The 16,373-nt window shown below is 54.0% G+C and overlaps 1 protein-coding gene across 1 annotated transcript in view; it reads left to right on the forward strand.

The window, feature by feature from the left end:
- Nucleotides 1–14,127, forward strand: part of JPH3 (junctophilin 3) — a 50,898-nt gene extending 36,771 nt beyond the window's left edge. Inside the window, exons 4-5 of the mRNA XM_031505897.2 lie at nucleotides 1,616–2,535; nucleotides 11,732–14,127. Of these exons, the coding sequence (XP_031361757.1) occupies nucleotides 1,616–2,535; nucleotides 11,732–11,812 (1,001 nt within the window). The 3' untranslated portion in view covers nucleotides 11,813–14,127. The remainder of the gene's footprint in view (nucleotides 1–1,615; nucleotides 2,536–11,731) is intronic.
- The last annotated feature ends 2,246 nt before the right edge of the window (nucleotides 14,128–16,373 follow it).

Genomic DNA, 16,373 nt, shown 5'->3' on the forward strand with positions numbered 1-16,373 from the left:
GTGAGGAGCACGTTGGAGGTTTTTGTTCCGTGTTCCTCCAGCAGCAGAAGACATTCAGCCCCTCCTGAAGGGCCCATGCCCAGGTGCCCCTGTCGGGGACGTCTCTGAGTGAAGGAATGAGGAGCCTCCAGTGGGATGGGGAGGATGGGGGTGCTGGCCTGAACGAGCAGCCCTGTCCTTCCACCCCATCCTGGGGCCGAGCAGGGAAACCTCCACGTCCTGCTGGGCTGCGTGGGGCAGGCAAGCTCTCGGACATGAGGTCTGTGGGCTTTCGCTGGCACCCCTGCCCAGATGTGGCCATTGCCCTCCTGCACCTGGCAGATGAAAACAGAGGTGGTTCCCATGCAGGAGAGGGGTGAGGGCTGTTGGTGTGGGGTGATCCCAGTGGCACCCAGGTGATCCCGGTGACACCCAGCACACCCAGGGTGATACCAGTGAGATCCAGGGTGGTCCCAGTGTCACCCATCACACCCAGGGTGATCCCAGTGGCACCCAGGGTGGTCCCAGTGTCACCCATCACACTCAGAGCGATCCCAGTGGCACCCAGGTGATCCTGGTGTCACCCAGCACACCCAGAGTGATCCCAGTGAGATCCAGGGTGGTCCCAGTGTCACCCATCACACCCAGGGCGATCCCAGTGGCACCCAGGGTGGTCCCAGTGTCACCCATCACACTCAGGGCGATCCCAGTGGCACCCAGGTGATCCTGGTGTCACCCAGCACACCCAGAGTGATCCCAGTGAGACCCAGGTGATCCTGGTGACACCCAGCACACCCAGGGTGATACCAGTGGCACCCAGGGTGGTCCCAGTGTCACCCATCACACCCAGAGTGGTCCCAGTGTCACCCAGGGTGGACCCAGCGTCACCTATCATGCGCAGGGTGGTCTCAGTGGCACCCAAGGTGATCCTGGTGGCACCCAGCACACCCAGAGTGATCCCAGTGGCACCCAGGATGCTCCCGGTGGCACCCATCACACTCAGGGTGGTCCCAGTGTCACCCAGCACACTTAGGGTGGTCCCAGTGGCACGCAGGGTGGTCCTGGTGACACCCAGCACACCCAGGGTAATCCCAGTGAGATCCAGGGTGGTCCCAGTGTCACCTATCATGCTCAGGGTGGTCCCAGTGTCACCTATCATGCTCAGGGTGGTCCCAGTGGCACCCAAGGTGATCCTGGTGGCATCCATCACACTCAGGGTGGTCCCAGTGTCACCCAGCACACTTAGGGTGGTCCCAGTGGCACCCAGGGTACTCCCAGTGTCACCCAGCACACACAAATGCAGCGCACTGGGTGTGCCACCAGCCCCCTCACAGATTTCCCTTCCCAAGCTTCCAGACTGGGAACTGGTAGGAAATGTGGTCAGATGGATCCCAAAAAACCATCAGAACCTCTTCCCAGCAGCTCCGCATCGCTGGTGGCTTCTCCAAATCCTCCAGGATTGGAGAGCCATCGCTGTGGTTCTGCAGGGCGGGGCTCAGGGCAAATTTGGTGTCCCCATCCCACCCCTCTCCTCCTCACCACCCAACCCTCTGCAAACCCTCGGGGCACCCAACGCAGCAGAAATAATCCTGTCGCCTTCCCCTCTCCCTTCTCTCCTCGCCCCGTGGCCCCCAAGGGCTGGAATGCCAGCGGCCGAAGCGGCAGAACTCGAGCGACGACATCGAGGTCCTCTCCACCGGCACCCCCCTGCAGCAGGAGAGCCCCGAGCTGTACCGCAAAGGGACCACCCCGTCCGACCTGACCCCCGAGGACAGCCCGCTGCAGAGCTTCCCCGCCAGCCCCTGCCCCACGCCGCCCCTCGGGCCCTCCTGCAGGAACAAGGCCGCCCACTTCTCCAGGCAGCTCTCGGTGGACGAAGAGAGGGGCGGCGAGATCCAGATGTTGCTGGAAGGGCGCGGCGGGGATTACCTGCGCCCCAACAGCTGGGGCGAAGAGAAGGGCAGCGGGAGCCGCGCCGCCAGGAGCGGGGCCACGCGCAGCGGGCAGCCGGGCTCCACCGCCGGCCCCGAAGACTACCGAGGCCGGAGCGGGGGACACAAACATTCGGCCTCCAACCACAAGGCGAGAGAGAGGTGGACAGATCCCCCAGCCGCGGTTTCGTGGACTTCCCACCACAGGTCCCACAACCACAGCTCAGGGAGCTCCAAGCTGCTTGAGCTGGATGAGGAGAAGATGAGTAATTACGAGATGGAGATGAAGCCCCTCATGAGGATGGATTCTTATATGCAAGAGATTCACGCCCAAAAAAGACACTACGGCAAAGGGGGAGGCTGCAGGAGCGCGGCTGACGAGCACCGCGGGGAAGAGCGGGGCTTCGGGGTTCAGAGGCTGAGGTCTAAGTCCCAGAACAAAGAGAATTTCAGGCCAGCTTCCTCTGCCGAGCCCACGGTGCAGAAACTGGAAAACCTGAGATTCGGGGACAAAGCTGAACCTCGGCTACTGAGGTGGGACTTAACCTTCTCCCCGCCACAGAAATCTTTACCTGTTGCACTAGAATCTGAAGAGGACAGTGGGGATGCGCTCAAATCCAGTACGGTGAGTGAGGGGATTGGGTGTGGAATTCTGGCCTGGAAGTCCGGGGTTGTTGTGGGGCTGAGTGGAGCGGGGTGGGAGGGAAATTCGGAAAATGTGAATTATTGTGGGTTTGTGCCTTGAATCCCCTCTGCTCCCTCCTCCCATCCTGCTGGGCGTTGGTGTGGGGTGTTCCCTGCACGCTGTGCTGGGTTTTCCCTGGAGGATGGAGTTTTGCAGCCCAGCCCCTTGGGCCAGCAATAAAAATCCATTCTTGCTGGGAATTTGGTGGGAAAGCTGCAGGAGCAGGCAAGGCGTTGGTGATGTTCCCTGGGTTATGGTTATGGCCACAGAGCTTCCTGCTGCTCCAGGAGAGCTCCTTGTGAGACATCCCACCCTGAGCTCCTCGTTTTGGGGGAGACAAGGACACTTTGGGCTTGGAGCGGCTGCTGGGAAGGGCTGGAGGTGTTCAGGAGAGAAGACAGAGTGATCTTAAAAGCTGCTGCAAAGTGGAAGGGAATAATCTGTTCTCCACGAGCAGAATTAATGGTCTTAAAGTCAGGGAGGGTGAGCCATTAACCATGGCTAATGAGGTGAGGGCTCTAATGAACTGCCTGGGGAGGGGGCGGGTCTGAGGTTGGACATCACCAGCTCAGACAGGAGCTGGACAGAGCTGAAGCTCCTCAGGAGAGGGCTGAGCTGGGTGGGTTTTAGGTTTTTTGCAGTCTTGTTTTTTGAGGATTGCTGGATTTCCCATTAGAAGCTTCCTCACTTGTTGTCCCCATTGGTTGGCATTGACAGGAGAGGTGACGGGGTCTGCTGGGAGCACTGGGGAAGCCACCACTGTCCCAAACTGTCCCTTGTCCCTTGCCCAAACGCAGGGCAGGGCTGGAGGTGTCCCACGAGGATGCCCCAGACCTACCCAGGGGAAATGGAAAACCTGTCACACTCAGGAGGTGACATTTCAGCAGGCAGGAGCTGAATCTCCCTGTCAGGGGAGCACAGGACGGTGCCTGGTCACGAAACCGAAACGAATTTGTCAGTCAGGCCGAAAATTCAGGCGAGAGGCATCGAGGTGTGTGAGGTGTGGTGACATTTGCCATGGCTGCAGTGTCTCTGCTCCTCCAGCACCTGCCAGCAGAGCCCAGGGGCAGAGAGAGGAGGGAGCAGTGAAGGATGGAGCTGCCCCAGATGGAACTGTGGATAAATCCCTCTCAGAGCAGGAAGGATGGATCTGCCCCAGCTTTCCTGCTGGAGCTGTGGATAAATCCTGCCCACAGCAGCCAGGGGTGCAGGAAGGATGGATCTGCCCCAGCTTCCCTGCTGGAGCTGTGGGTAAATCCCTCTCAGAGCAGGAAGGATGGATCTGCCCCAGCTTTCTGGCTGGAGCTGTGGATAAATCCCTCTCAGAGCAGGAAGGATGGATCTGCCCCAGCTTCCCTGCTGGAGCTGTGGGTAAATCCCTCTCAGAGCAGGAAGGATGGATCTGCCCCAGCTTCCCTGCTGGAGTTGTGGGGAAATCCCTCTCAGAGCAGGAAGGATGGATCTGCCCCAGCTTTCTGGCTGGAGCTGTGGGTAAATCCTGCCCACAGGGGTGCAGGAAGGATGGATCTGCCCCACCCTCCCTGCTGATAATTCCCCCAGCAGCCCTGGAGCTCTCTGCCTCCCCATCCCCGGGCTCAGGCTCAGCAGCTCCCACCCTCCCGAGGGGGAGCCGAGCACGGCGGCTCCACAGGACACATCCTGCAGCCTGGAAAAGCAGAGCCAGGCTGTCCTTGCCTGCCTGGGAAGCTCTGGAGACACGACAGGCAGCATCAGGAGCCTGACAGGCTCCCAGAGGGGAAGAGCAGCAGCAGGAATTGCACAGACACAGCCCTGGCAAGGCCGTGGGACGCGCAGATGTTCCAGCACCTTTGACAACACGACCTGGGAGACACAGGGCACACGGGAGGGATGAAACCACTGTTTCACCCCGCTGAGAGCCATGTGATTTTGGGGAGATTGCTGGCACAAGCAGCCCTGGGCTGTCTCCCCACGCAGCCCATCAGATGTGCTCCCACCTCGGAGCTGTCACAATAAAGCTCCCTCCACATGGCTGGAGGCAAACTGCCACCAAGACATTCCTGGCCATTCCCAGTGAGCCCTGGCACTCAGGAAAGGCCCAGCCTGCATGGAGGAGCTCACGGAAAAGCCATTAGGATGCACATCCTACTTTGGAAGCGCTGGAGCTGTGGAGCAGCATGTTCAGTTTTCTCACATTCATAACCGAGGGTGGAACAGATGGCGAAGGTTTGGGAGGAAGCTAATGTAATACAGAGGAAGAGATAATATGTGGATTTAAATAACCCACAATGCCAGCAACAATTTGTTCTAGCAGGAATTGCACGGTGCTAGCAGGGTTTTGTTCCAGTGGCCTGGCAGGGAGGGGGAGGTTGGGCAGGAGCAGGGGAAGGTGTAGGGGAGGAAGGGGAGGTGCAGGGATCTGTGCTCCAACCTCCTGCCCAAACCCCTGACCTCACCTGCACCTGCCACCAGAAGCACTTCAGGCCCCAGGGAGTGAAGTGGTAAATCCCTGAGGAGGAGGAGGAGGAGGAGGGGAAGGCTGAGGGGGAAGGATTTATCCCACAGACCCCGCATCCATCTCCAGGCAGCACAGGACACTCACACACTCCATCCTGCAACACCCCCCCTGCATCCTGCTCGAGCTCCACATCCCCCCACAGCAAATCAAGGCTCCCCAAGCCCCCCAAAAGCCAAATTCCCCACGCTGGCCTGAAATCCCCTTTCCCTGTGGCCTGGCAGGGCAAGGCAGCTGTGGGCAGCTGTGGGTGACCTCGCTTCTGCTCAGGGATGCCTCAGGTAGAGCAAAAATAGCCGAGTTCAGCTCTGAGCATCCCTGCTGCTCACTGGCAGCTCCTTTCTCTGCAGCCCAGCTCCCGGAGCAGTGGGACCAGTGGGAGCTGCCCTTTGAGCCCCTTTTTTTTGGGGAGCAGCTTCCCAGCTGGTCCCACTGCTCCGGGAGCTGGGCTGCAGAGAAAGGAGCTGCCAGTGAGCAGCAGGGATGCTCAGAGCTGAACTTTGCTATTTTTGCTCTACCTGAGGTATCCCTGAGCAGAAGCGAGGTCACCCTCACAGCTTAGCTTGTTTTAAAAATAACCTGCCCTAAACCAGCTCTGCACAAGCCATCCACGAGCCCAGGGCTTGGCTCTGGGCTGGAGTGGCAGCTCCAGCTTCCAGCACACTTCTGGCACTGCTGGAACGGGCTGGGGCTGCAGGGCTCACAAAAACACACTCCAAAAAAATCACTGCTCCTGATTCCTGCCTGAAAAACAAGCTGGGAGCCACGGGGCCTCAAATCCAAGCTTTTCCAAAGCTGCACAGGCAGGGATGCAGACTCCACTGAGGAGTCACACATGCAGGTTGCTGTAGGAGCTGTAGGAACTTTGTTCTCCTCTGTCACTTTTCCCCAGTCCTTTAAAAGAAGCTCCCAGAACCACCCCCCTCTTTTTAGGGGCTGCACACCAGGAATTGAAAAATCCTCTCACAATTCCTGAATTGAAAAATCCTCTCATAAAAGGTCATTTCTTGAGGCCACGGCTCAGTAACGTCGATGAAATTCAGCTCTGCTTGGCTCTCAGGGGATTTGGGGGGTTTGGGGTCACTGAGCCACACAAATGCTTTAAAAATGACATTTAAGGCCACCTGATCTCTCTGTGCCTCTGTGGGCACTGACCCCAGCACCCAGAGGACAAACTCACAGCAATTGTCAGCGTTGGGCCAGAGGAAAACGGGAGCCAATGTGGCAGGAGCAGTGCTGGTGTTGTGGGATTAAGGGATTTATGGGAATGTCCCCATCCTTCCCACCCTCAAAGGCCCACGAGGTACAAAACCTGTGCCTGGATGCTCCACAGGTTCCTGGAGCCTTGGAGGAAAAAAGGAAAGGAAAGGAAAGGAAAGGAAAGGAAAGGAAAGGAAAGGAAAGGAAAGGAAAGGAAAGGAAAGGAAAGGAAAGGAAAGGAAAGGAAAGGAAAGGAAAGGAAAGGAAAGGAAAGGAAAGGAAAGGAAAGGAAAGGAAAGGAAAGGAAAGGAAAGGAAAGGAAAGGAAAGGAAAGGAAAGGAAAGGAAAGGAAAGGAAAGGAAAGGAAAGGAAAGGAAAGGAAAGGAAAGGAAAGGAAAGGAAAGGAAAGGAAAGGAAAGGAAAGGAAAGGAAAGGAAAGGAAAGGAAAGGAAAGGAAAGGAAAGGAAAGGAAAGGAAAGGAAAGGAAAGGTTATTGAGAGGCTGGGAAGGGAAAGGAGCTCTCTAAAACGCCAGCGAGCCTTTTATCCACAAACCACAGCCCGTGCCGAACATCTGCCGCATCTGGAAGGGAGGAGAAGCGCTTTAGGACGGAGCAGCTCAGGCGAGCCCGATCCATCACCCCCTGTGCCCGTCCAGCAGCGGCCAAACCCAAAACTTCCCGAGCCCTGCCCTCGCTGGGGGCACCCCTGGGGCTGCCAGGAGGCAGCAGCCCGGCCAGCCCTGACTATTCCCCGCACAAATCCCAGCCCAAAGGCGAAAATTCCCGGGGAAAGAACCTCCGCAGAGGCTTTAAGGGCATCTCCCGGCTGAGGGATCTCGGAGAGCCCCCGGCGGGGAGGGATGCCGGCAGCCTCTCCCTCCTCCCCTGCGTGCTCCGGCAGAGGGATTAGCGGTTTTTTTGGGTTTTTTTAGCCCTAAAGGTCGTGAAATGAGTTAAAAATAAAACCCGGGTGTTTTCTCCACCCTGTTTGGGGGGTGAAGCTCTCCTGTGCATGAGGTGTTGCCATTTGGCTGCTTTGGGATGAAGAGACCTGGGGACTTGTTTGGCATTATCCTCCCTGGGATTAAACCCTGTGATTTATCCCTGTGGCCTTCCAGCTTCAGGTTTTCCCATTTATTTATTATTTTTTCCCCCCATCGGGAGCCATCCCCAGGTCTCCCAGCACAATCATGCCTGGGTTTTCCTTCTTCCTCTCATCTCAGCCAAGCAGATTCACCTCAGTCCCAGCTGGCAGCCGCGTGCCCAGACAAACAGAAGCCATCATTCCATGGGCACAAGGAGGAAGAGGAGCCCTGCTGCCATCCCAGCTCTGGAATGAGGCAGGGCTGAGCACTGCTGCAGGGGTTGTCTCTTCTAAAGACAAATAAGAATCACAAACTGTTCCTCCTCTAATCCCTTCCGTGTTCAGACAACCTGAGGTAACTAATCTTCAGAGGGAAATGGGATGTTCAACTCCACAGGGTCCTTTTCAAAGCCTTTTCATCTCCAGGGCTTTTGATGTACCTGGGAGCACTTTCCTGGCTCTGCTCCTGTCACCTGGATATTGGGGTTGAGCCCAGTTCCATCTCTTAGCTGGGAAAATTTGGGGCTAAACAGCAGCTTTTTGACTGCATTAGAACCAAATTTTGACTGCTGTTTTTAGAATAAAAATCTTAAAACGAGAGCTTCAAACGTACCTAAACAAACACTGAGCTCAGTCCCAGCACCAGGGAGGTGAGGGTTGAACCAGGGGGTGACAAATCGGTTCTTTAAGAGGCTAAAGGATCTCTACGGGGATAACCTCTCATTTTTTTAGCCTTTTTTCCCCCAGAAGCAGGTTTTTCCATCCCACCCAACTCACTTTCACTCACACAAGCACTTTTACCATCTCCTGGGCCCTTTCCTGGAGCCAGGGGAGCTGCTGCAATCCGCTGGAGAAAGCCAAGTGGCTCCCTGATGTTTCCTTTGCTAAATGCTCCTTAACCATTTCCCAGAGCCTGTTCCTGGCAATGATGTGACAATTCAGCACAAATGTCACCGAGCTGCTAAGTTTGCAGCCCTTTCTGCAGTGCTGAGGCTGGAAAATGGTGCATATCTATATTTTTTTTTTTTTTTTTTTCTGCTGATCCAAGTCCTTAGTAATTACACTTAATAGATCCCGGAGGGATTCCTAGGTAACCTGCACTCTGGTTTCCATGGCAGAGAGGCAGAGCTTGTACCCTGTGATAACAGATAATAATGGATTGCTAATGCTTAAATTAATTATGCCACAATTGCATTTGTAAACCAGCTGTCCGTCGTATTCCCAGAAAAACTCTGGAGTTGCTACACAACAGTTCCAGGATAAAAACAAACAAGGCAGAGGGGCAGGAATTACTCTACAGCTACAATTAGTTATTACTCCTGTGCCATAACTGTGGTTTATTCCTATCTTAGTGTTTCCATGGGTTAAGGTCTAAGTTTCTGTTCTTTAAGCTTGGAAGAAAAGCTTGAAAATCCTGGGAGATCCAACCTGTTGATAGAGAAGAATCCTTCTGCCCAGCTGATGTTGGTGTAGATTCTCATCCTTGGCAGACGTTTTCCTTCTCCTGTGAAGGATTCCAGGGATATTATTGTAAAAAAATTGAAATTTGGCCCCACCAAATGGTGACGGCAACAGGCAAAGCTGCAAATCAGGGGCTGTGTCTCCTCTTTCCAAAGGCTCCTGCTGGAGGTTGGAACACTGTGGGAAGGGTTTAAAAGCCACTGGTTGTAAAGCACTGGGAGATCAGTGCCCTGCAGCCAGGCTGGGCTCAGCAAAGCCTCTCTCCCAAAGCTCAGCTCCAGCACTGACCCATCTCCTGCCCAGGCACGGAGCAGGAATGATGCTCAGTGCTGCCACATTCCCAGGCCATGCCACGGGAGGGGAGAAGGGCAAACCTTCCCTCTGAGCAGAGGGGAAGCCACGGAGACCTCAGGAGACAGAAATCAGGCAGACAGAAGCACTGAGAAGTGCAGCAGGATCTGTAGTTGGAGTAAACCAGAAGCTTTGGAGGGGCCAAACTGCTTTTCCAGCAGCAGCTGCCATTCCCTGCCATTCCCAGCTGGACAGCAGCACAGGGAGGAGGGGGTTAAAAAGAGGGGGCTGTAAAAAGGAGGCAGAATTTGTGGATTTGAGCTGGGTCAAAGACTCCCACACCTCCCTGGTCATCCTGTTCTAAGGGAATGGGAATGTGGCAGATCCCATGCCCGCAGTGGCAAAGGAGGGATTTTCTCCTGCCCCTGCCCTGCTCCTCATCCCTGCAGGATGCAAACCTGAGCCTGGGCTGAGCAGAGCCTGGGATCCAGAGGTGCTGGTGTGAGCGTGTGTTGGATCCTCCCAGTTTTCCAGCTGAGGGCACAGCTTTGATGCCCCGTGTGTAAATCACAGATCCACGGGATCACCGAGGCTGGAAAATGTTCTGGAATTGAGTGCCACCATTCCCCAGCGCTGCCAAGCCACCTCTGCTCCACACGCACACAGCTCCGGGGATGGGGACTCCACCAGTGCCCTGGGTGAAGAATTATTCCCAAATATCCAATCTGAACCTCGCTGGTACAACTCCAGGCTGATTCCTCTTGTCCTGTTGCTGTTTCTTGGGAGAAGTGACCGGTGCAGGCTGTGCTCCCTCCCTGCACGCATCCCACGGAATCTGCACCTCGGCTGCATCCCAAAATGAGGGAACAGGGAATTGGGAGGGATCAGCAGCGTGAGCAGAGCAGGGGCAGCACTGGCCGAGCTGTTTTGGCAGGGAATTCCTCCACGGAGCAGCCCAGCAATGGGGCTGAGCCCTCCCCGGCTGCGGGGCCGGGGCAGGAGCTCGTTCCGTGCCAAGGCAAACAATGGCACTGATAATCGCCTGCAATCTGTTATTACATTTCCAGCAGCTCCAAAACCCCTCCAACCCAATAATCTTCTGAAATGCAGCTAATCCCTCCCAGCGCCAGCAAGGCCGGGCTTGGCACGGCCGGGCTGGGGAAGGGAAGTAGCCTTTGGAAGCTTCTCATGGCACGGGAGGAGAGGTTTGCCAGGAGCAGCCAGCCCTGCATGGGTACCTGGCTGCTCTCCGCAGTCCCTGCCTTGGCTTGGCTGCCTTTGACCCTGTTGCTAAGCTACAAATATGCCTTTGCAGCAGGCTCCAGCATCCTCGCTCCCACCCACTCCCAAACGCCGGCTGAATCAGGCTGCTCGGAACAGAAACCATCCCCGGGCAGCCGGGAGCTGCTTTTCCCCCGTTCCTTCTCCAGCAGCTCCGCAGAGTGACCCAGGGAAAGCTCCCAGCCCTGTCCCCACTCCATCCCAGCGACGTGGAAGGGGGCAGGAGCCTGGGGGAAAAGCCTTCGGAGCATCCCAGGGCTGGGATGCAGCAGGAATAGCTGAGGATCCCAAAAAGAAAAAAAGCAACCACCCACCTGCTGCCAGCAGCACTCACCCTGTGCGAGCCACGCTCACACCCTGGCAGCAGGGCTGGGGTGCCAGGAGGGATGGGGTGCCAGCAGGGATGGGGTGCCAGGAGGGATGGGGTGCCAGGAGGGATGGGGTGAGGTGCCAGGGATGTTTTCCTGACCAGTGCCCTGCAGAAGGATGTGCTGCAGGGCTGCCTGCAGTTCCTGGGATGCTGGTGGGGTCCCACAGGATGGTCCAGGACGTGCTCCAGGGGAAGCCACGGATGCTCCCCGAGGGATTGAACCATTCCTGGGATCTCCAGCCCAGCTGGGCTGCGGGGTGTGCACGGGGCAGCTGCAGTGGGGTTCCTGCAGTGCTTTCCAGGTGAAATCACAGAATCCTGGGATGGTTTGGGTGGGAAGGACCTTAAAGCTCATCCCATCCCACCCTTGCCACGGCAGGGACACCTTCCCCTATCCCAGGGTGCTCCAAACCCTGTCCAACATGGCCTTGGACACTTCCAGGTGGTTCCCAGGAGCTTCATTTGGTCCATATGAACTCAGGAAAGGTTATTAGAACATTCCCAAAATGTTGGCTGAACATGGACCCCCGTGTCCTGACCCGATGTCCAGGATACCTGGAAAACAACTGTGCTTATTGGGAAATGTCCTGCGGACACTTCAAACCATCTCCAAACCACCCTAAGATCCCATATAATCTGGTTTTTTGTTGTTTTTTTTCTTCCTTTTCATTGACCACCTAATTTTATCTCTGTTTTTAAGGCCAGAATTCCTAAGGGAGTGGCATGGGATGATCCATGATCCATCAGGGGGTACAGCCAAGTGTTTGTTTGGCAGCTTCAAAAACCCTCCAAGGCTTCCTGGGCACTTTGGGAGGTGTCAGTTGGGATCTGCTGATCCCCCGAGCTGCCTGGGCTCCCCAGAGCAGATTCTCTTGGATTCTCCCCAGATTCTCCTGGAATCCCTGCAGAATTCCAAGGACCCATCTAACTCCTGTCCTTCTCTTTCTCTTGCAGGGTTCAGCTCCCATCCTGGTAGTCATGGTGATCTTACTAAATATTGGAGTCGCCATTTTGTTTATTAACTTTTTCATCTAATTCAAGACTGTCTCGTTTGCAAAAATAACAGTTACATGTATGAATGGGGGAAAAAGAAAAAAACAAAAAACAAAACAAAAAAATAACAGAACCAAACAACAACAACAACAAAAAAAAAGGGAAAAATCATAACTCGAACTGTCCTCTGACAATTTCCAAGTCTTTTCACAGAAGAACAACAAATGATCGAGTCTCACTCACAGTTTGCCTTTTTTCCTGGGTAATGTTTTTTGGATTTTAGCCAAAATTCTTTGCTTGTATAACACTATGCTGTGTGGCATGGCAAAATGCTATCAACACTCTGCCCCCCCAACACTGGGAAGGATGAGAAGGAATCCCAACAAAAGAAAAAAAAACCTCGTTTCCCTTCCCCTCACCCCCCCAACAAAAAGAAAAAAATTGTCTTTGTACCAACAGCAATGAAGCCCAAAATGGAGATGAGACGAGGGGACCATGGGGAGAGTTTGGGTGGAGTGGGGACGGGTCCTGGGATGCTCCAGGCTGAGTTTCCCAGGGAAATCCACAACAGCTTTAACGATAAATGGGAGAGAAAAGCAAAATCAGACTTTTCACCCTTTGAGAATGGAGGAATGCTGCTGTAAGAAGGAGGAGAGAAGGAGCACAGGGAAGGAATGAACCCTGTCTGGATGGGGAAATGGCAGAACAGGCCCCATTCTGATCCTTGTTTTTAAAAGAAAAATTGGCTTTTTGCCCGGGCAGGGGGGAATAGGGAACACAAGGTGTGAGCAGCAGCCCCAGCACCCTCCTGCCTTCACTCCTCCTCCCCAGGCTGCTCCTCACCCATGGCAAGGCAGGAAAACCTCCCAGAGCTATTTTTAATTCACAGCCAATTTCTCCTGGCTAAAACTTCTCCCCCCCCCAAAAAAACCCCTTGGAGGCACCTCCAGCAGCACGGACGGAGTGGCTGATGGTGCTGTGCTGGTGAGGAGCACCCAGCCCATCCCAAAAAACGTGCACAGGCAGCAGGGTGGGGAGGGACAGGGGACAGAGGGCTCAATTCCAATCCACTGAGGGTGACAATAAAACAAAACCAAGCAAAAATCCAACTGTTTCTCAAAGGCACCTGGGGAGGAGCAGCTGGAGCATGTCCCAGAGAGGAGGGAGAGGGTGGTGGGTTTGTCTCTTACATCTTGCTGTGGACTGTTTCAGACATCATGCTTGGGCTCTGAGCATGTAGTATTTTGCACTTTGTAATGCAGGATGTATATTCCAGCTTCCAACATGTCCCTGTATTAAAAAAAAAAAAAAAAAAAAGAAAAAAAAAAAGAAAAAAAAAAGTAAAAAAAAGAAGAAAAAAAAAAAGAAAATCAAACCAAACATCATTGGCAATGGCAGCCTCTAAGGATGTATTTTCTTTCTTTTTTTTTTTTTTTTTCTATGTCACTTAATTTGTTCGTTTCTACCATCTTTGTACTTATGCCTGCCTTGATTTTTGTCCCCTCCCCGTGCCCACGGATAATCTGCATACTCATTAAAGATGCGTATCCCTGTTCTGAGCTGTCCTGGTCCCCATCACACAGCGTGCTCTCCGGTCCCAAAGCTCCCATCCCATCCCATCCCTCCCCTCGGTGCTCCCCCACCAGCAGCTCCCACGGCTCCTTTGGGATTTGGGACCAGGGACCAACTCCCACCCTCATCCCCCCTGCAGCCGTGGGTGCAGAGAAGGGTGCAAATCCTTTGGGATTTGGGACCAGGGACCCTCATCCCCCCCTGCAGCTGTGGGTGCAGAGAAGGATGGAAATTCTTTGGGATTTGGGACCAGGGACCAAATCCCACCCTCATCCCCCCCTGCAGCTGTGGGTGCAGAGAAGGGGGAAAATCCTTTGGGATTTGGGACCAGGGACCAAATCCTACCCTCATCCCCCCTTGCAGCTGTGGGTGCAGAGAAGGGGGAAAATCCTTTGGGATTTGTCAAGGCCAGGGACCAAATCCCAGCCTCACCCCTCCCTGCAGCTGCAGCAGCAGGAGAAGGGTGCAAATCCTTTGGGATTTGGTCCCTGGTCCCAAATCCCAGCCTCATCCCCCCCTGCAGCTGCAGCAGCAGGAGGAGGGTGCAGGAGGGTGGCAGCTCCCGAGGGGGTGAGACCCTCACAGGAGATTTTGGGGGTGGGGAAGGAGGGAAAAGCCCTCCCCGACATTCATGTCCAGAGTTGTTGGATCCAGCCCGGACTCGTGGACTCAGCTTTGCTTTGCTTCTGTTTTAGCTGTTTCTCTGCTACCTTTTCAGCAGATTTCTTATTACACTGCACTGGATTGCTATATTTTTAACCAGAAATAAACTAAGGATTAGAGCATGTGCCAGTTAAATTCAGTTCTTTTCCTTACATGGTCTGATTCCCTCCTGTCGCAGTTTTGCTTCCTCTTCTCCTTCCTTTCCCTTTCCAGGCACAGGGCTATGGGTGGACAGGGGAAAGGATAATTTTGAAATTCCATTTTCCACAGTAACTGTCCATCATCTTCCCACCTCTTCCTTTTTTCGTGTTGTTTTGGATTTTCCTTTTGGTCCTTAGTCATAGTTTTGGGTTTGTTTTTTTTTTTCGCCCTCTTCAACGCTTGCTGTACACTTGAAATGAACCAAAAAAAAACCCACATATTGGGATTGCAGCCTTGGGAATTCACCCCTGGGATTTGGAATCCTGCTTCTACTCTTTGGAAATACTCTCAAGGACTTTTTTTTTTTTCTTATATTATTTTTTTGGTGCATTCGAGTGCAGGACACAAAGGTCCTGTCAGGAGCAGGTTAAACACAGCCCTGCAAACACAGATATTTAGATATCTGTAAAACAGCACCAAAATGTCACTTGCTATCCATCAAATAAAAACACTGGTGGTTTCCTGACTGGATTTTTCCCACTGGTGCCTGCTCTTGCCCCTGGACCAGCACCAATCCAACTTGGAATTTTCAGCTCTCTGTTCCACTCAGTCAAGCTGAGGTTTGCTCAGTAGGAGAGACAGCCACAGACTAATATTAATTGGCTCCCAACCCACACGGTCCAAAATAACGATTCCTTTCTTAATCCTGGGGAGTTGAGCAATTTGTCTCAGTCCTGGGCTGTTCACATTTGCCCAAGGCCAGGAATCTTCCTGAGAAGTAGCCCAGAGAGAGAGGTAATTCAGTGTATTTCCCTGTCTTACGAGCCTGCCTCCTGCAGATCTACCTAAGGCCCATTAAAACGCCCATCAAGGTGGGCCATAAATCCATGGAAATTATCCAGCCCTGCTGCTTTATGTCCAGGCTGGCAGCTGCACTTGGTCAGTTGAAGGTTTGGATCATTTTTTTTTTTAAGGCTGCACTGGAATTGTTATGATTTTTATGTTGTGCCAGCACGAGGAGGGGCTGGCACAGCAGAGCCATTGGGAAGGGGGAATTTGGGGAGATTTAGATCCCACCTGTGTGAGAGGGGCTGGTCCAGCACTGCATCCTTGGGAAGAGCGAGAAGGAAGGAAGGAAGGAAGGAAGGAAGGAAGGAAGGAAGGAAGGAAGGAAGGAAGGAAGGAAGGAAGGAAGGAAGGAAGGAAGGAAGGAAGGAAGGAAGGAAGGAAGGAAGGAAGGAAGGAAGGAAGGAAGGAAGGAAGACAAACCCCCTGTGCCACATCAGCTGCTCCCAGCCCAGCCGGTGTCTGGGTGGCTGTACCAATTCCAGCTCTCTCCAGAGCCCCCTGCCAGGAAACACAGCCAGACTGCATCAGAAGGGGAGGAGCGACAGCAGAAACAGGGTGGGACCCACAGTGAAGGGCTTAATTGAGACCTGAGGACTAATTACACACGGCAGCTTTGGCAAGTGCAGGGAGGATGGAGAGCAGGGATTTTTGGAAGCTGTCACACTGACAGGGTGGATCCAGAGGGCTGTGCTGAGGCAGGATGGAGCAGGGATGGGATGGGATCTCCTGAGCTGGGGGTGAGGGGTTTGCACAGAACAGAATCCTCACAGTGGCAGCTTTTCCTGCTTTAGGGACCAGCTCAGCTCCTTGCACAGCTCCTGAATGACTGCATCGAATCATGGAATGGGTTGGGTTGGAAGGATCTTAAAACTCATCCTATGCCATCCCTGCCATGGGAAGGGACACCTTTCACCATCCCAGGTTGTTCCAAGCCCTGTCCAACCTGGCCTTGGGCACTTCCAGGGATCCAGGGGCAGTGACAGCTTCTCTGGGCACCTGTTCCAGGGCTGCCCACCCTCGCAGGGAGCAGCAAATCCCCCAAAACTCTGCACAGAAAGATGTGAACTTACCCAAGTGGGAGGACAACAGGTGAGTGACTGAGCAAGCACGAGGGATTCCTTCCTGGATTAACACGAAATGCTTTTTCACCTTTCCGAGATCAATAAATTGTTCGCTTTCACCTCTCCTAGGTTATCAATAAATTGTTTGTTTTCACCTCTCACCTGTTATTTCGTGGAGAAGGTCCCTCCCTGCCAGCTACGTTTTTATCTCACCAATTAAAGCTCCCTGTCAGCTCTATTTAATCTTCCTTCTGTCCTAATTAGCCCAGCAGATCCCAGCCCTGCTCTCTGGAGAGCTGCATCCCTGGGGATGGCCC

This window comes from Lonchura striata, chromosome 13, assembly GCF_046129695.1.
Source record: "Lonchura striata isolate bLonStr1 chromosome 13, bLonStr1.mat, whole genome shotgun sequence".
In the NCBI taxonomy this organism is placed as follows: Eukaryota; Metazoa; Chordata; class Aves; order Passeriformes; family Estrildidae; genus Lonchura; species Lonchura striata.